General features: G+C 36.9%; 1 protein-coding gene across 2 annotated transcripts in view; it reads left to right on the forward strand.

Moving 5' to 3' along the window:
- The window catches only part of LOC114458259 (glypican-6-like), a 160525-nt gene that overhangs the window by 78806 nt on the left and 60054 nt on the right, over positions 1 to 21665 (forward strand). For both annotated transcript variants that reach the window (XM_028440628.1, XM_028440636.1), the window contains exon 4: positions 19655 to 19820. In XM_028440628.1, the coding sequence (XP_028296429.1) occupies positions 19655 to 19820 (166 nt within the window). The remainder of the gene's footprint in view (positions 1 to 19654; positions 19821 to 21665) is intronic.

The raw sequence follows: 21665 nt of genomic DNA on the forward strand, positions 1-21665 counted from the left end.
TGTTACATTTTTGTGTGTACAAATGCATAAATTGGTATTTAAAGTGCAACTGGGGAGAATTCATATACTTACTGGTATATATTATACTTTATAATATGTCACTGGGATATTTTAAGTTTTTAATGAAATACTGCAAACAAAAATGTTCCTTTTTCATTAGTATGTTTCACCTGCTAACTAATTTATCCTTTACCATTTTTCTAATCTTGAACTTGTTTAGAAATGATCTTCTGCAATGACGCTTTTTTTCCACCTCCCTTTTGCTAATGTGCTGTTGCAAGTCTAGTCCAAAATTATAATTTTTAAGAGATCTAGGAGATTGAAATGATAAGTATTAAGAGAGACTAAAAAAAAAAATGTTGGAAAAATATTAGCGTGGGGCACTTTGTGCAATGATGTTGACCTATTTGTCTTAAAATGGGAGGCTGAGATTTGCATGTAAGGAAAAGAAAATTACGGTAATATCGGTGCAATAGTTGTTTAGATCAGATCACACAATACCATGTATTTATGATGGGATGAGATCCGATTGGTTTACTGTGCGATATTTAAAAGAACAATGACTGAAGGAGAATCATTCAAATGTCAAATTTCACTGTCTTACAAGGAACAAAACTAAATCTGGCAACCTCCTTAACACTAAAATATCTCACAAAGCTATAAATTATTTGCCATGCTTTGCCCTTTTTTTGTTTACACTGCATTCTAGCATTTCCTGCAAGAATGTGGGTTTGACTTTTTCTTTTTAAAATATACGGTACTGCTCCTGTTTTTGTTTTTCTCACAGCCAATGAGTTACAAATATATACATTATTAAAATTCAAACCTATATGAAAACATGTCAATGCTGTCACATGAAATCTGAAGCCATTTGTTTTATTCCCCATGTTTTTCTGACACAGAACCATACACTGACAATGATGAGTTGCACAGAAATAGCGCTAAGCAAACAGTATGCTAAGCATGTAGTCAAGTCTGCACAAGAGAGATCACACACTCCATAAAATGGGATGGTGCTCAACTTGCTCTGAACAGTTTTCCTGTACCGCAATCCCAGATTAGGAGCAGAATCCCTCTGGATTACAGTTTATGATGACCATTAAGAGTTTTATCCTGCTGGTACTTTAAACACAGTCCAGATACATTAAGACCTGCTCAGAGAATATTGCAGGGATTTTCTTTTGAAACGTTTAAAGTTCAGGCATTTAGAGCACTTATCACTCATTATGCACAGACATCAAAAGCTGGCCGAGTCCATGTTACAAATTTAGGCATCGTGATGGACCGACGATGGGAATTTTGTACGGAGGGATTTGTTTTCCCTGATGGCTTATGCTGCCAAGTTGATCTCATTATACACTCATTTCCGACCACAAACTGTCAGATGATGTCACGTTAAGCTCCAAGGCAGTTTTCAATCTTCACACAACATTTACCTTAGATTACTGCCTGGCAGGATTACTTTGCTGACATGTGAGGAATTATCATCATCCTTTCCATGCGGTTTTGCGTAGTTTTTATTGTATGTCTCGCATTGCTCTTTTGCTTTCTTTATCTATGAGCTCACTGCCATATGTTAGTTTAACCCATTCACTGCTGTGCATATCACTCTGAGCCAGCATTTAACTACACAAATGTTGTTTAAACGCAAAAAAAAACCTATTTTGTTCACACATTACATGCATTTCTTCGTTTTCATAATTTCTTGAAAATTGTAAAATAAGTTGCACTTTTAGGTTGACGATGAACTTACAGTATAAAGCATATTTTGAAGGCAGTGATAATTTTGTCGACAAAATAATTCTGTCAGTTTTTGTCGACTACATTTTTTTTAAGCGACGCTACTATGACTAATTCAAAACATGTTAATATTTTTGTTAACTACAGAAAAAGAAACTATGATGTTCACATCTGACAAAATCCAATCGCAACTAAGTTACTTTTTTGGAAGGTATTCAATCAAAACTACTTTTATTGCATTGAAGGCGGGACATGCCAGTAAAGTGATCCAATAGGAAGCAAGCTGATTGCGTTTGAAGAAGAAAAAAAACGCTCATATGTTCTTACGCATTGATCACATCAAATCTGCTTGTGCATTAACAAACATTAATAATACCATCCCATATCAGGTTGATTAATGCTAACTGAATCTTTAGAAAATGTAAAAACTATGCTATACATTTCACTAAAATATTCATGTCATTTAGTTGCCTAAATTAGACTGTAACTGAGATAGTTTTGATGACTAGATTTTAACTAAAACTACAATGCATTTAGTCAAAAGACTATGACAAAAAAATGTTTTCAATAGTTCCAGCGAGATTCATTTCATCTTCTTTTTGAATAGTATGTTAAGTTGAGGTTTTGTTTATTCAGACAAGGTTTTTCAGGAAATGTTTAACTCCTGACATGTTTAGACAATTACATAGAGGTCAAGTGAAAAAATTCAACACTTATCAATGTTTGGAATCAAAATAAGGTGCATACAGAATAACAAACACAAAAGAAGGAGATTAAAATGAGCTCCTGAGGATACAACCTTAAAGCTGCAATATGTGAACTTTCCTATAATACCGTGTTTATACCGAACCGTGAGATTTAGATATTGTTACATCTTTAGCCAATCAGAGATCTTTCTACCAACAGGGCGATCCCATGAGCTGTTTTAAGTGTTACTATTGGCTGCGGGAGCTGCTCGTCAAAAGTCAGTGTGCGTTCTTGATCTGATTATACGGACAGTCCCATGGCATTATATTCAAGCTGAAGTCCCTAACGTGGCTTTTGGCACAGCGGTTACATGGCAAAGCAAGAGGAAAAAGGAAGACTGAGTTGGAGAAGCAACAGAATAAAGGCACAAACGTGTTCAGGAGGAACGGCGGACTCAGTGGAGGTTACTCTGACTCGGTATATGGCAGACTGCGCATGATCCGCTTTCAGTCTGTGCGCTATCTTCCCCGAGTCAGAGAGAGTGATAACAGACGGAATAAATAGCTTATTAAAAATTATCTAAGGTGGCAAGAACAGACCCAATTTATTTGCAGTGTGGACTGGAGTCTGTCTGCTCTGATCAGCTGGGCTCGGCTGCAGCTGCTTGTGTAAGAGGAGCAGCTCTGAGCCTCTTACTATCCTCGAAGGAGTGAATGAGACGTGCTTTTAAGTCTCTAAAATATCAGAAAACTCTCCAATAACACAAGATAAAGTCCCTAAATTTGTTTACTGGTTTCTATGGAAAAAACAGTCACAAAGAGTTCCAGAGTTGTGCACGTGCACGCAAGCATTGCCAAGAAGACCGGCAAGTTTTTCAGGAGGGGAGGGGGATTGTACATATTGCAGCTTTAAATACACTACATGAGAACAGTCACAGTATGATTTAGCACAGCAACCAAACACCCTTTGGTCATTCTTTAAAGGCAGCCCTTTTTTTCAAGATATGAGTAAGACTACTGTACATTCATCTAACTACAAATTCTGATTAGCATGTTTCACATCCCTCATAATTAACAAAAAAACCTTGACGGCAGAGTTTCCCTGAGGCATAAAACAGTGGCCTTTTCTGTTAGAGATCATAGCGTTCGCTGAGGACCACTCCTACAAATCCAACGCCCCCGCTCTAGCTCTATCTTTCTCTCTTCACTCCTCCTTTCATTTTTCTCCCTCCAGTCTGCATCTCCCTAGCTGGCTTGCCGCTCTCCCATCTTGCTGGGGATAAAGCCACATTGCTGCGATGGCAGATGGCTGCTGGCTCCAAAAGACTGGCACATCATCAGGAAATGTGCAGCACCAGAGATGTCCTTTTTAATTAAAAGATTTTGATCTGTGATGAACTGCAGAATGTCAGAAAAAAAAAATAATAAAAAATGAAAGACAGCATGTGGTGACGGTCTGAAATACTCGAGCATGATATGAAGGGACGACAAAAGAAAACACTTTTTGAGCCTCTCACGATTTTAATGCCATTGCATCTGTCATTGTGTGAGTCAGTTATGCGGAAACAAAATTCTGAAAAATACAAACATATGGGTAAATGTTTGTTTATTTCTGTCTCTGCATCTTTGCATTTGTACGTTTATGTTGCGTAATTGTGCTAATAACTTTTTTGCACCATGATATAAGCGTAAAAGTGGTCGTCTTTATTTTACAGGCACTTCAAAAAGTTTGTAATATTAATAGTTGTCACATTTGTCGAGAAGATTCTTGTCAGTCAGAGAAGATGCGTCTACTTCTGACATTCAGACTGGTCTGCATACCTTCAGAGTCAGACAGCCAGAGGTTGAGTGCTGACTTTAGTTCCAGGAGGCATCACGATAGATGCTTAACAATGGTTTTTATGCCTAGGAGAGATGCTGAATGGCTCACTGTACACCGTGCCGAGTCATGGAGCTGCGCATGTTTGGCTTTTAACGTGTTTGCAGTTGTCGGGGTGAATTAAAGAAACAGTCCCAACAGCTGCTCCGGACATGCCACATAACATCGTACATGTCAGGCTGCATCAGCAGGCGATCTCATGCCTGAACAAAGACAGGCGCTTGATTCTTTTGGGTCGTGGGAGCCCACCAAGCACGGCTGCGTTGTTTCTTTTAGGCACAGCGGCTCACACGTGGATCGCTCAGTCACTCTCAGACATTCATTGATTTGACAGCAAGTGATTTTAGTGCAGTCACTGGAATTGTCGTTGCTCCATCTTACATTTAACATGCTGAAAGGGAGGGAAGCTAAAGTTCACCATGACGCACAGGAAGGAGGCGTGATTAGCGAACAGCACCAAGTGCTACAGACCGTGTTTTATTTTCCATGACATCTGAGGAGCATGTGAGGTGCAATCAAATGGTTTCGTGACTGCGTGTATAAAAAAAGAAAGATTGTACTGATGAATTTAATTATCATCACTCCAAGAGTCACCTTGGATATTTTTTTATTTTTTTTATGGCCATTGCTGTACTTAAAAGTTAACATCTGAAAGAGGAAATAGATGTGGGGGGGTGTAATTCAAGGTCTTGTTCTCAAAAGATATGTTTTTCTAAATTAGAAAAAAGTAAGTTAAGGCTCTCTGGTTATAACATTGAACATGGTAAACCTAAGATGTTCTCTGGAATCATTATAAAGAAATAACCTCAAAAGCACATCTGGTCCTTATTCAAAGATCCTACTCCTGATTATTAGCTGTTCTTCTTGTACTGAACAGTGAAAAAATGGAAACCAACTGAATGCCCCCAATTTCTTTAAAAATTAAATGGAATTAAGGTGAATTACTTCCGCCAAGGAGGTGATGTTTTCACCGTCGTGCGTCTGTCCTATCTCAAAAAGTTCAGAACGGATTTAGATTAAATTTGGCGAGCTGTTACACAACGTCAAAAGGAAGAAGGAGTTTGATTTTGGAGATGATCGGGTTCTGGATACAGTATCTAGAACTTGTAGAATAATTGTTTGTGCTGGGCTGGTTCTATCTATAGCACCACCTGTCATTGACGTTGCGCCTCTAAACTTGGCAGATGTTTGCGCTGTCTGAGGGCTCTTGTTATCTGTGTAATTGTTTGAAAAATTCGGACACTCGGGTCCATTTCAAAATTTTACTTGCACCAAGGAGCCAACTGAAAACAGCCAATTCATACACAGCATTAACTGACTAACAGTTTGTGATATCAGCATGAATAGTTTTCACAAGCAAACAGACTTTCTCCATTAGTACATTTCTTGTTTTTTTTTTATTAATTTCTTCTTCCTGTCATTATTCAAAGAACATTATCTTATTTATTTTTTAATGAAGACATCTTAAACAATTTACCGGTAAAAGAAAAACACGCTTTTATAACCCAGAGCATTGTGTTTTACCTGAAGGGTTATTTGTGATGCGCAACACATGCCATACGCCACTGCCTCAGTCTTGTTTGGGGCTATTATTTTCTTTAGCTATCATTGTTTGCAAACAGTCTCCACCGCAAATCGATAAACTAAACAATTATATACTTGGAAACTTGTGTCGCAACACTGCCTATTACCATCATTTGTCAGAGAAAAACAGCAAATATACCTGATGCAGGCAAACCAACTATGTGACCAGCTGACAGATTAAGATGCCTAAAAATCCCCAATTACGTGTAATGAAGGACAGCTGATAAATAGATATATTTTAGCTTATTCCATTTACAGCGAGCTGAAACTATCTATATAAAAAAATCTATTTACTTCTAGCTGTAAGTAGCAGGTGTAAAGAGTACTGATATATCCTACTCAAGTATATAGTATAGCCACATTTCCGTAATAGTGAACGTAAAAATATTGCAGGGTTTATTGTTAAAAAACTACTTCATGAACTTGTCCTTAGACTTTCTCAAATCATTATATTATATTCAAAAATTGTTAGGGGTGTTGAAAAAAATCGATCCGGCGATATATATTACGATCTTTCGTCGCACGATTCTCAGATCTAAATGCATCAATATCGATTTTTTTTATATTTATTTATTTATTTATTTTTAACCTTTATTTAACCAGGAAAGTCTTTTCCACTGCAGGAGACATTGTAACTACACAAAGAAGTGCACTGAAACCTGGGCATGTTGACCAGCTTGTGTTTTTTCAATACAATCTAAAAAGAAAGTACTTAACTTTCTGCATGTATTTGTTGTATAGGCATATACCTCAGTTAACTTGCACTAAAGTCATGTTGCACTGAAGTCAAAGTTGGTTTAAAAGCCACAGGCAGATTGTATGTTATTTTTTTTTTATTTTAGGTTGTTGGCACGTGGCATGTTAAAGCCAATGTTTTGAGAGTAAAATATATTTCATACATTAGTTGTTCCTTAAGTCATATACTAAAGAGAAATCGCAATAATCGCCTTGTACTTTAATATTGGGATATATTGTATCGTATCGTGACATATGTATCGGGATACAAATCGTATTGCCAGATGCCAGGCAATACACACCCCTAATAATTACTAAACCCTTTTAATTGTAACCGTGTGGTTTAGAAGAAATATGACCTTATAGGTAAAGTTTTTCCCTAGGATTTGTGAAAGCAGTCACATGGCTCTCTAAGTAGCATATGGCAGAGTGATTTACACGGTGACGGATCACTCATATTGCCATTGACACTAATGGCAGTAGAATTGAGTGGGGACGCTGGGGCAGCAAAGCAGTCCTACATATAGTAGTCACATCAGTGAGGAGCAACACAACCTTTCACAATAATTATGACAGGACTATTGAAACAGTTTTTGGCAACATTCTCACTGTCCCTCTAGTGTTCCCACTGATTGGCCTTGGTAGCATACAAAGTCATTATCATTCCTCACAACTTCATTACTTGGTGGCACAAAGCAATTTCCGTCATCTGCGTACTTCCCCTCTGTGTTGCGCCTAAAGGGAGTTCACACCATATGTGCCTGACAACACCTTGCCCGATAGACAAGGTGATACTTTCTGAGACAGTTTTTTTCAGTTGTGTCTTATTATAGTACCAAGTCTCACCCTTTTTGGTAATGATTTAGTATGAAATATGAGAGGTATAATAACTGGACTTCAGTTGAATGTAAATGTAATTAGCTATTCTCCTGACTTTCTTTACTATATCTCAGGCTCACGGCATCTCATGTTTCTTGGTTCTATACTGGCCTCAGGGTCAGAGGATGCTGGATCATATTGTGACTGACCCAGTTGAGGAGTCATTGTACACATTAGACAAATTGCCACTTGATCACACAGTAGCTGTGTGTTTCCATTACAGATTTTTGCAAATTAAACGTCTAATATAACTGCCACGTCTAATGTGGCAGTTATTTTATTTTATTTTTATGTATAATGTTTAGAAATGTCCTCTTCTGTTTACACGTGCCGCACCATTTTTTCTCGGAGAGAAGTGGTCATGTGACCAGGTACGTCATGTCATGTTCTGTGACGTGTTTGCAAAAAAAATGTTTCCATAGCGCTTTTGCGACACATTTAAATATTGAAACTTCAGAATTTCCTCCTCATTAAAGCGTAAACATTTTTTAGCGATATTTGAGTGTTTTTTCAAAATTTGGGTGTTTCCATTACCAGTTTTTATTGCGCTATTTAGATTTTGCACATTTCCAAGGGGAATGGAAACACAGCTAGTGATGTGTGATATGATTTTAGGTACACCCAGTTTAAAATAGAAACATCTATTTATATTTATTTCAGAGTTTGGTGTTGTTTAAATTACACCACCTTGTTAAAATATGTAAACTCATACATGTCAGAGAGATGCCACTATGCTGCCATGGAGACAATTTCTCCTTTATGGTTATTTTATCCATCAATAACAAATGTATATTTTCTGCAGGCACTCAGTTGTCCTCATATTAAAAAATCCTATAAACTAAGTTATTTCAAGCCTCGAGGCTGACTGTAGGTGTACTGTAAATTAGAGTCCAACCTATTAATCAGTGAGGCTGACTAATCACTGATTAATGAAGGATTAATCAGTCAATAGTCCAGCCAATTCATTGATTGGTTTATAATATAATGCAACGTATGTATTACCTTTGTTTTGCTGCATGGGTATTGTGTCTCTGTGCTGTGCTTTCTGCATTTTAAGCTGACACTTTTGAATCGGCAACAATATGAAAGAAGTGCACTAGTTCAATTTTAATGTTTATAGTTATATTTTGTCTTTTTTTTTATCTATCCATGTTTTTTGTTTGAGACTTGAGCAACTTTGTTTTTTTTTTTTTAAACTGTATTCGGGAAATGCAGTTTGCACAAGTTTGCCTTTTCTCATTTATCAGCGGCTTTACAGTCCTTGTGTAACAATATTACTAATTAAAGTTAAATTATTTTATTTTAGTGGTGTTTTGCTTCTTTGTCTTGATTCATATTTTGAATAAGAATTTCTTCATGTACAGTATATATCCTCCTGTGTACATAAATTTTCTTATTTCATATACAGCCGATACGTCGGCTATTGACCAAAATATCGGTTAACGACAGATACAATGGATATCGGATTTTTAAAACCCTCAATATCGGTATCAGAATGGGCCCTAAAATCCCCATATGTGTTGACCTCTACTGTAAATAGCTGGTGATCCAGTGTTGCTAGCTTCTGAAGCACCATAATAACCAAGGTACTCATTTTATTAATAATTTTATTGATTAATAATAGGAACTTGCTTGCTCGTGTTTCACAATCTCCATACAGTACTGTATATGTGCACCATAGAAACCCATACACAGCGTCATTGAAGTACTTCGACACCAGATGAGGAGATTAGTCTTCTAATCTCACTTTGGATCTAAAGCGTTTTGCCTCCCAGTGTGACTCAAAGGCAGCAGTGAAATATTTGATCCACTCCACTGTAAATAGTGCTAACAAGATTATCAGTTAGTCTTTATCCAGAGGACCCTACAACTGCAGTGGTGTAAAGGTTTGTATGAAATAATAGTATCAGAAGGCACTGGTTAATGCATATAATAATTCACAGAGCTCCGGGGCAGCTTTAAAACCCCTTTTCTTTTTCTTTTTTCAGCATGAAGTTTTATTCTTCTGTTGCCATTGGAAACCCACCCTGAATGTAAAGAGGGCAGCAATAACTGGTCTCCAGATAAGAAAACCCAGTTAGTGTTGTCTCAATATTATAAGAAGAAAGTGGGCCAAATGTAATTAAATTTACAGAAAATGACTTATCTAGGAACATTTTAATATTTGATTATTGAATCCTAAGGCAATGCTGTACTTTTTGATGTTGTATAAAGACATCTACATAACATTACTATTGCTCTTCTGTAACGTTTTCATTTTTGCATATGGGTTATTTTGAAACTTTCTTTGTCAAAGTAGTTTTTTTCCCCCCACTATGAATTTAGTTTAAAATGATGTGATATCCTTGCCCAGTTGCAATGACTTAGCCAATGGGGAAAACAAAAAGATCAAGCTCTCCATCTTGTTCTCCTTTGTCACCATAAGGAATAGATTTATATGCAAATCAGCAATTGGAGAGCAAAATTTCAAATGTATAGAGGTGGATGCATGGTGAAATGCTCCATTTAATCTGTTGAGTTATTGATAAAGAAGAAAGAAACGATTGCAGGATATGTGGGTGGAATTGGGAATAAGGAAATGCACTATATTTAATTCCTATGTGATTGTTACATAGATCATATTCATATCAGGACACAAAGCATTGCAAAAAGGAAACGTGCAGAAAAAGAACACCATATTTAAGAGGTGATTGATTGTTAGGTTTAACACAACATGGGAGTTGTATGCAATTCACTTAAAAAAAAAAAAAAAAAAATCTCTAAATAAGAAGGAAAAAACGTCTTTTCAAAATCAGAAGCTGTTGCTTCCCAACATTGCTATTGGCAGGCGTTTTAATGTGGTTTCTCTGTCCAACAGTGGCAGCAGCACCTGCTTCCTTCTTCTGTTTGCTCACTAGAGTCTTGTCCGGCTTGCTCTCCTTCTGTTTCATCTAAATCTGTCTGTTTGTTTGCTCAATGTCATTGGCAGTGTGCTCCACTTTCACTGCAGTCACTACTCACTTCTCATACTTTTCACTCTTTAATCAGTTTTTCCAATCGCCATCAGTCCTTCTTATGTGTCCCCCAAGATGTAGAAATGATGTTGTAATAACAGAAACGCCCATGCTTGATATAGCAGACTATAGGCTGGGCGGTATAGTTACCGGTTCACACCGAATAACTGTATATATTTTTGTTAAGATATGAAGTTTTATTATACCGCCGTAACTGTGTTTTTTTTTTTGCACAACAAATGCGTTTCAGACCCTTTTTACGTTGCACTTCTAAATAGGAAGGTAAATAGTAGTGGTGTTAGTTGCAGTTGTAAATCATAACTGTAAATGGATAAGAAAGACAAAATTGAAAGCTCTCTAACCTGTGCACATGCCTCTGCTACAGGAGAACACAGTCACGGAGGCACGGTTAGCTCGGTAATACACTAAAAAAAAGAGAGCAAAGTATCGCAATTTGTAATTCCTATAACGCGGAACTAAGTCCTGGTGAAGCTGAAACAAACCGCTCCCTTATTCACCATGAGAAACCACCACACCACTGAGTAGTAGCATTTAAAGCTAGAAATCAAGCTAATGCTAAAGCTAAGCTAGCGCAGCAAGAGCCAGTAGTGGACTGCTGTTGCAAACTTGTGTTACTACTAGTGTGGAATTATTCTACAATATTCACTCATCATGAGAGTAAAATAGATCATCCTAAATCAATCTACTGCAGTAATTCAACTCTCAACCAAAAGAAAATGTTGTGAACACCTGATTATGCATCAAATTTTTTTTAAAAATAGTCATATACCGTGAAACCGTTAGAATTTTGAAAAATACTGTGATATACATTTTTGGGCATTACCGCTGTCATGGTCTGGGTTCACATCGTACTGAGATTGTATATGCTCATATGATAACCAAAATATGAATTTTTGCTAAAAAAAAAAGTTAATTCATTTTTTGTTTTCAAAGTGAACGGACACATGTTTTATTTGTTTATTGGATTATGTTAAGGTTATAATCTCAGTACGGAGGTAAACTCAGACCGTGACACACCGCCCAGCCCTAGAGACTATCTAATAGTTATTACAAAATCACTAATTATTTGCAGTTATATAAGACCAACCTATATTCTATACAAATAAGCTTGTAAGAAAGCAGCTTAAGTCAGCATGCAGTTGATGAACTAGTCACTAACTAAACAACTCCTTTAATTTCAACTTGCACATTTGTCCTTTTTTTTTTACAAGGTTAATCTCATGTAAACCAGAACATTATTTCTTTAGAAACTACATTCAATTCAATTCAACTTTATTTATATAGCGCAAATTACAAGTCCTCTCGAAGCGCCATCAAAAATATACAATTCTTAAGAAAAAACCCAACAAATCCACACAAACACGCAGTGGAAAGAAACAGCTCCCTTTTAACAAGATGAAATCTCCAACAATCTTTAGCCTTTTTTCAGCCTTTTCATTTTAAAATGAGTCCAAGACCTTTCAGACCTTCCTGCGGCGTTATCAAGTTAATTAGCTAATGAGGACCCTTTTCACCAAACTACGTCATCCTAAACGGACATAATCACAATCTTTGAGCTCAGCCTGTCATTATTGTCTGTGCGATGTAGAAGGACAGGTTATTGTGGAGGATATTCTAAAATGGATAGTGTATCAGCATTTCAGAGACTACAGTGTGGGGTGGGGGATACTCACTTCCTTTATGAACTAAAGCCTGACCGATATAGATATTTGGGGCTGATGCCATGCTGATATTGGGGGGAAAGCTGATACCCGATGTATCGGCTGATATATGAGATAAGAACAGTGATATACACAGGATATTTACTGTACATGAACACAAAGTCTTATAATAGGCGAAATATGATTCAAGACAAAGAAGCAGAACACTATTAAAATTAAAATAACTTTAATTAGTAAATCTGTCAACATAAGGACTGCAAAGCTACTGATAAACAAGAAAAGGCAACTTGTGCACCGTGTTGTTACAAAATAGTTGCATAATCACAAGCAAGAATAGAGTTTTAACAATGTTACTCTGAATAACATAAAAAATATGCAACCATGGGGCTTCCCATTAGACTCTTGGCCCATATAGGCTGACGTGGGACTATGGAGCCCCAAATAAAGCACCGTTACGGCGAATAAACACCCGCAGAACCGCTACAACACTGTTGCGGCAACCCCAAAAGGAGCACAAGAAATGACAGCAAACCAACACCACCCTGATGACGACGAGATTGGGTTTAGGCCGACTGGTGGTCGATATGAGCAGAATTTCAAGATGGAAGTGACCACAGAAAATGATAGTTTCCAGAATACAGCGTAATAAACATTCAAAATAAACAGCATCAGTGATATCAGTTACTTATTTGAGATTGCAAAAATTCACTTAAGTTCCATTATATTTTTTGGGGTCCTTGAACGCCCCTCGTTTACCACAGGAGAACAGAGGGCTAAATCTGGCTTTCTCAAAATGTTTCTTTCTTTTTCTAATCTTATTTTCTCAAAAGTGACATCTAGCGACTTTTTCTTGTGTTATTGGATAGTTTTCTGAAGTTTTAGCAAATCTGACTTGAAAGCATGTTTCACTTTTTTAATTCACACATATATAAAACATATATTATATTTTTCTTAATCGTCATTATTTTGTTGATACTGAAAATATGCTCATACCGTTTCATTAAAAAAAGCACTCCTCAGACCCTCAGACAGGTTCAGCAGCTGTGGGGTCAGAGCAGAGAGGAGACACACACTTCTACGCATCCTGACTGCAAATGAAATGCAAATGATGCTCAATTCATTTGCACAATAAAACAAGCATGTGATATTTGCGCGTCAGATAAGCACCGAATGGTACTTCTGCTGAGCTCCGTGACTGCTCTGTGTCTCACTCAGTGGATTAGCAAATAAGAAGCTCGTGTTTTTGCATCTGTGTGAAACACAGCGATAAAAAAAAGATAACGGAAAAAAATAGAACGCTCACATCATTCATGTTAATGAGCTATTTAATAGATTTTTGTCTGTTTGGGAACGTCACAACCCTCTATAACCGTCTTTGGATCAAATTTGATGCTCCAAATATTTAACAATAAGCATTTTTTTTCTCGGAAATCTCATTCTCGTCAAGATCTCATGTGTGAGGTCTCTGTCAAGAGTGTGTAAACTCTAAAAACATAGGAAACACTAATCACTGGAAGTCGGGCCTTTTCTCTCAAAGAATCAAACCTTTTTCACTAAATCAGAACACAACAATGCCTCATCTGCAATATTCTCGAGAGGCTGCTGTTCATACAATGGAGAAGTAAAATCAAGAAAACTCAAATTTGCCATTGCAGCAGAGAAACGGATGTTCTGTACTTTGAGGTTTATCCAGCAATCTGAATTACCAACTGTTCAACTGTGAAACACCAAAGTTTTAGCTGTAAACTGCCAAATAACAGTTAAATGAACATGATATCTGATATAAGTTTACACATTAGAGAAAATACAGCCTAGGCAGGCACCGTTTGCCTATTGGTACTATTTGTCAGCTAATAGTAAAATAATTGACTTGTCTCACTTGTATTAATTTTACTCTGAAATAACTTGAATGGAACTTTAAGTGTCTGGGGATAAGCAGTACAGCAGTTAGGGTAAAGTTTTTAAAGCTATAATAAACTGTGTATTTTGTTTATTCAGGTAAAGCATTAATAAAGAAATGCATACGCAATAAAGCACCCCAACATTTTGCCGTGTGCACATTTTGCCATAAGCCCGGATGTTCCAGAAACCCTAGAAACGCCGCTGGTGGGTGCACGTAGGCCAGCATTTGTACCGAAGAGGTACCGGTAGGTAAAAGATGATACAAAATATGAATGTTAACATAGTAAATTGCAGCTGTAATATTTATTTGAACAGACATATTGCAAGGGAAACAAAAAAAGTCAAATAAATTAATGTTGCAATAAAAATGAGTAATGCATCTATTGGCCACGATTGTTGCATTTTTTAAACTAATACCTTCACTAATCCCTTAATTTACCTTGTTGCCAAAATTATTGAAGCTTTTAAAGGTAGGGTAGGAGGCGGATTTTTAAAAGCTAGCAGGATTTTGAATGTAGCTCCCCGATGGCTCCGCCTTTACCCCCTCGCTCCTCCCCTCTGTGCTCCATCTCACTCACATGCATGCGCGCAGCTGCTGTAGAAGCAGATCTCAGCTCATCGCTTCTATTGGGTATTGTATTCATTGTTGCATGTCTCATTCAGCAGTAAGTAAACAATAAACTTTACCATTACATATGTTGAAAAAAAACATGACCAAAAACTCTGTTTTAACTCTGTCAGCGGTGACGCGCTTTCAGTGTGAGCTCGTGCATACGAGGGATCGAGAACGAGCAGGGAGACACGGAGACGTGATTGGTTTAAAAAAAAAAAAAGAAAACGGTTATTACAGATTTACATCTGCTACAGTTGACAGATTTTCTTTATTCCTTTTTTCAGAGCACATAAGATTTTAATTTCTGTCAGGATATAAAGACAATTTCAACCAAAAACTTACAAGTGAATCTGGAGGAAAATCGCCTACCCTGGCTTTAATTTTTGTTTCCTGTGCTTTTCATCCTTGAAATGTTTTCTATAACATAATGTTCCATGTTAGTAACATCACCGGTGATCAGAATAATTTAGCAGCAGATGAAATGCGTCACGGGAATTGACAGTAAACCTACCCGGTTAACGGGCATCACTCAAAGCCATGTATTTGCGTGATGTCGGGGGCACATTGCAAAAGTCAAAGTTGCTTCATTTTCTCTTAGTTGCTTGTGCCAAAGCAGCAGCAGAGGCAAGTGCACTAATAGTGCACGTCTCTGCATTCCCTTTAGCTGTCCCTTCCGACTGTCTTTTATTTTCTCATCAATCTCGTATTTATGTATGTGGCCCTGTTCACTGTATCAGCCACATCAAAGGTAAACCAAGTCATTACAAGCAGACAGAAGAGAGAACTAAACTCAACACAGCCTCAGATGTTGCCATGGAGCCACCGAAGTGGGCTAATGTAGTTCTCTCTCATCCATCTCCTGCACATTGCTCACTCTTCATCGTTTAACGGCGCTGTATTTATATTGCAAAACATTCAGCAGTCTTTCACAGCATTTCCTTCTTTGTTTGACTTAGCTTGGTTGACATTGAGACAAGCGTGATAGGAATGAAAACTAAAGAAAATAATGAAAGTATTCTGGATAAATTGCAGAAAAACAGGCAGCAGAATAAAACCTAGGAAACAGAGCACCAGTGTATTGGCTAATGCACAGAGACAGACAATCACAGCCTATTTACTCTTATGGTCAATTTAGAGAATACCTAAGATAACCTACAAGTTTTTTAGAGTGTGATACTAAACTAGCATACGGAGAGAAAGCCCAAGCAAAATCTAAAAGGTTCCCAGGACTGCCTCAGGAATTGAACTCTGGACCTTATTCCTCACATACAGTAGATGATCTAAGTATAATTGTGCTTTGAAAGTCTTTCCATTGAGGTGGTTTTGGTCAAAAACTCTTGTGAATCTCATCCCGTGAGACTTCGCTGCAGAAAGACGGACGCTCTAAACCTTCTTATAACACTCCGTATTCCTTTGTTGTTCACGTCTAATGTGGCAGGAATCATTTTAAGTATAACGCTAAGAAATGTCTCGGCCTCCTCTTCTGTTTACACGTACCACGCCATGTTTACTCAGAGAGAAGCGGTCATGTGACCACTTACGTCACGCTCCGTGACGTTTAATGGCCAAAAAAGTGTGTCGACAGCGGTTTTTCGATATTTGAGTGTTTTTTCAAAATTCAGGTGTTTCCATCACCAGCTTTTATTGCGCTATTTAGATTTTGCGCATTTTCAAGGATAATGGAAACCCAGCTACGGTGTAAACTAGGAGTGTGGCGATGTCTCGATACGGCGATATATTGCGATATTTTTTCGCACGATCAATCATCGATATGTTCGCGTATCGATTTTTTTTTTTCTGTGCAGGCAGGTCTTCACAGACATTTTTTCTGTTTGTTGAAGGAACCAATATATTGTTTACTGGAATATTGCACTATAATGGTGTCACTGGTAAGAAAGACCCTATTTTTTGTTTACAAAGGCACTATTGGAGATACTTATTCATTTACATTGGTATGTTGGCACTTATTTACAGAAATGTTGCACTAAAATAGTGTCACTGTTCATAGGACACTTTTTCAATTTATTGTCTTTCAGAGATATAAAGTAAGAATTGTATTCTTTCACTAATCTTTTTTTCTTGTTATGTCATAGATTATCGTAGATTGATTTCTGACCAATATATTGATAATCGCAGTATCGTCATATCGTGAGATAATTGTTATTGTGAGCTTTGTATTGTGTATCGTATCGTGAGGTACCCAAAGGTTCCCACCCCTAGTGTTAACATCGCAATGCTACTGTGAAAACGTTTACAGCTTCTAATCCAATTACATCATTTATTTTTGTGTGTCAAACCAGTGGAAACTTTGTGCATGAAAACACATAGGTGTTCATGGGTTTTATTTTAGCGTAATAATTGAATGATCACCCATGTGAGCTGTTTCAGCTTGTTGTTTATCATTTTACGGATGCAAGTTGTCCATCCACTGGTGGGAGTGTGTTAATCTGTGTGTGCATGTGTTTGTGTGTGTGCTGGTCTTCTGTTTGTTCAATCTCCTGTGAGAAAAGGCCTCAAGTTTCTTTGGAAAGGGATCATGTCTGACCTTGTGTTCTTCAGACACCAATTTTTTTAAAATGATATGTACGTTGGCGTATTCGGAGTATGGTGTTATCCGTGGGTCTGTGCTGCACACACACACACACACACACACACACACACACACTTTCTCTAGTGTGTTTGCTGGACGAAATGTGAAGTCAAGCATGAATAGAGACCTTGACAGGCCAATTATCAGATGTACTCTCACTTCTGCATCCCCACCTCTGAAAAGGAGCGGATGTGATAATTCTGTCACTTTCATTCAAGACACTGTAGGGACACGGCCACACAACAAAAGCCACAGCCTTCACCGCCAATCAAGATGGCCAGAGTTGTAAACCTTGTCTTGTTGCTCAGGTTCATCAGGTGTGTTATGTCATTTCAAGCTTCAGGAGGACTGACTGAGTATGGGGATGTTGGTCACAAAACTCTAACAAGTGAGAATTCCTTTTGTATTAGGTTCTCACCTGGAAGCAGCATTCCTTAACGTGTTATAGAAGTTTGTTAACACAGAAACTCAGAGCCTCTGTTGATACAAACCTCTGGCACTGATCTGCAAAGACTAATTAAAGATAGAATTAACAAAATAAAATTATGGTTTGATATTATAGGTGTCCCGATCGGATATTGATATCGGATATCGGTCCGATATCAGCCAGAAAACGAATATCAGATTTTATCAGACTGCATCTAAAATCAACAATAAGCGCTTCGATAAAATGTTCCGCTTCCAGCACTTCTATCCATAGGTGACTGTGGTTCACACTCCAACAAAGTAACCTACTGTTGCTGACTATTGTTCTCTGTTTGAGTAACACCACTTGATCAAGCCTTTTCTAACATTCCACACCTCAAAATAAGTTATAAAAGTATGTATGATTCATGCTGATATCATATCGGACCAATATCGGTATTTGCTGATACGCAAGGCTGCAATATCAGTATCATATCGCAGGTGAAACATTTTGTATGTATTGGGACATCCCTATTGAATATACATAAATTACCCTAGAATATGAATTAAAATACGTATGTATTTTGGAAATAGAACAAATAATGCTGAAATTATTATCTCTGTGAATGGTATTAACATTACACAATTAAATGAAATTAAATTTTAGGTGTTATTATGAACAATCAAATCAATTGGAAATCACATGTTAAGTACGTGCAAAAAAGGTGTTTGAGTCCTCAGTAGAGCAAGGCTGGTTTAAGATCGACGACCACTGCATATTGTTTATTGTTCACTGTCATATTTCACATACTGCACAGACGTTTGGGGAAATAATTACAAAACAAATTTACAATAGTTAAACTTCAAAAGAGAGAAATACGCTTTATACATAATGCCAGATATTTTTTCAAGTTGTATTTAAGGCCAAGAATAAATTATTACCTGAAAAGTATTATTGAGAGGGAAGGAGTTTACAAACTGAAAAATAAAATACATTTTAGGTCTGCGAGTGTGCGGACAACAAGGAATAACTTCAGTGTGTGGAATAACATTCTGGAACAGGTTGCCAATGGAAATTAAATAGTGTACAGATAAAGAATTTTATAGAAATATAAAGAAAAAACATCTACGTGTAATATGTTTTTTTTTGTGTATTTAATCAAAATCATATAATGATATGACAAAATTAATTTATTAACAGCAGCAATGGCTGTAAATCAGGATGCTGAAAATGGATTATTTGTAACTGTAATGTAGGAAAAGGGGTGGGATTTATAAGTAGGGATGTCGCGATGCAACTTTTTCATTTACCGTATTCTGTTATTGTAGCCTTGTGTATCGGCCGATACTAATATTAACTCAATATCAGCATAAATCATACATTTTAATGTAATTTTATTTATTTATTTATATATATATATATATATATATAATATATATTTTTTTTTTTTTTCATTTTTTTTCTTTGATAAAAAATAATGACTTATTTTGTAGTGTGGAACGTTAGAAAAGGCTTAATCAAGTGACTCAGAGAACAATAGTCAGCAACAGTAGGTATGAGAAAAACTGACCCATTTATTATTAACCAATTGTTTACATACATTTTAACCTTCAACATAATATCTACAGTATTCTACAATTGAATAAAATAAATTAAAAAAATGAATTGAAAAAAAATACATATCGGTAAATCCGGAAATTTGAATTTGATATTCGTTTTCAGGCTAATACCGGATCGATATCTGATATTGATATCAGATCGGGACACCCCTACTTATAAGTTTATACTTCTACCCATTCTCTTTCGAACACAAAAAGTACGTGCATGCAGTAATATATGTAATTGTTTTGTTTTTGTTTTGTTTTTTCTGGAGGGAAGCCAAATCTTTTGTTTATTGTAATATGGTTTTTGTATTATTGCATTTGTAAAAAACAGTATATCATATCATGTTTGTTTGCTTTGTAGGTGAATGTAAATCCTGCCTGTATCAAAGCCTTGACCAAGATGCTGTACTGTCCATACTGTCGTGGCTTACCTGGACTCAAACCCTGTCACAACTACTGCCACAACGTCATCAGGGGCTGCCTCGCAAACCAAGCTGATCTCGACACTGAGTGGAACCTCTTCATTGGTGAGAATTGAATTGCCCCAGTTTCTCCTGTTTCTCTGTGTGCAAACTTGAACGTGGACGTCTTACCCTGGATGTTCTCTTCCAAAGCTTCCAACAGACTCGGTGGGAATTCAGTAGGCTGCGCTTTGTTTGATTCCGCTTTAAAGGATTTACGTTGACAAAACTAAAATCTTATTTGTGAAACCATTTCTTTTTTTTCTGTCTGGAATGTTTGCTGTTGCTGCTACCGTGGCAAAATGCTTAAAGTGGTGGTTCCTGCTGTTTGGGATTGATAAAAGAGAGCAGATTCTAAGCAAACACATTTTCTATAGTGTTTCCAGCTGAGCTTGGTGAATAATATAGCACTTCAGATCAGCTCGCTGCTGTAATCCGTCCCATTAAAGGGATACCAAGGAAGCACAAAGTGTTCCTTCTGGGAATTTTATAGGCCACTAACCTCAATCCCAGACTCTCACCAACACTATCAAATTTTTTTATTTATTTTTTTATTTTTTTAACCATAGCAAAGTTTTCTAAAAGACTTCCCTACAGAGGGCATGTCAAATGAACTGCACTTGGATGTTTTGTGACAGGATGTCATTGTAGGACCCATAAGATGTTGCACTTTTTGTTTTCTCCTGTGACATATCAGCAGTCTGACATCAACATGGGCTTCTGCGCTTTGAATGAGACGTCTCACAGCTTTATGACATGTGTTAAAAAGTTAGTGTCTGGTTCGGCTGTGAAGAGGCAAATCTATTCCCGCAAAGGGACAATGTGTTTGACAGTAATAGGGAAGACTATTGCTGCAAAAGAGTGATGAATCTTGTTTGACAAAAACACCCAAGAGGCACAATAAAGTGGGGTTTTAATTTTCTCTTTTCTTGTGCATAGTTTTTAATACTTTAGAACCCGTGTTGTTCGGGATGTTAAAATTAGAATTGCCAGGCTCAGGGGATGTTGATTTTCACCATGAACAACTGGTTTTTGATGTCTGCTGACATGTTGTATTTATTATCTGTTGCTAAAGAGCTTCGATTTGCTTACCGTGCAGCTCACAAGGAATATTGATTTGCCTTTCAGAGACAACTTTTAAGTGCAGCACAGGTCAGTTTTCAACACTGAAGCCCATCTTGCTTTTATAGAAATGTATGGATTGATTCTGTGCATAGGCATATTAAATGTTTCTAATGAGCTTTTATTAAAAAGTTACTGAACTTCAGAGGCTTGTCCTTGATCAATGAATATTCCACTACTTACGAATGGATTGTATACTTACTGGAGTTGGCACAAGCTTTTATATATACTTTAGAATAAAAAAAAAAAATGGTGCCAGGTTAGTCAATAAATTGGAGAATAAATTAGAATAGAATCCTTTTTATTGTTATTGTACAAGTACAGTGACATTGCACATCCCTTCCAACAAAATTCAACTACACTTTAAAGATTCAAGCCAAAGCAACACAATCATCATAAAAACAGCATAAGGTATGGTAAAAGTCCATCTCAATAAGAAAGTTAATTAGTATAACAGGTAATGATTATAAAAGTGCATGGGTATAAAATATTAAAAAAGAGACAGCATTTTTCCATATATTAGTTGTGATGCTGGTGTCTATGGTGTCCATAGGATTGTACCTATAGTAGAGCAACACGACAGTGAAATCATAATATCATAAATGTAACTTAAAGTCAACCTAGTAGGAGAATCACTCTTGCACATATATTTTTTACACCTATCTCGGGGTTGTTTGTGGGTATTAGGCTTGTGGTTGCTGGCTGTGCCTAATGTTGGAAAGGGGAGTAGACGCATACACACCGGTATAGTTCTGGACTCGGGCCAAATGGTCGGAGAACAGCTGATCA

This window comes from Gouania willdenowi, chromosome 3, assembly GCF_900634775.1.
Source record: "Gouania willdenowi chromosome 3, fGouWil2.1, whole genome shotgun sequence".
NCBI classification, from domain to species: domain Eukaryota; kingdom Metazoa; phylum Chordata; class Actinopteri; order Blenniiformes; family Gobiesocidae; genus Gouania; species Gouania willdenowi.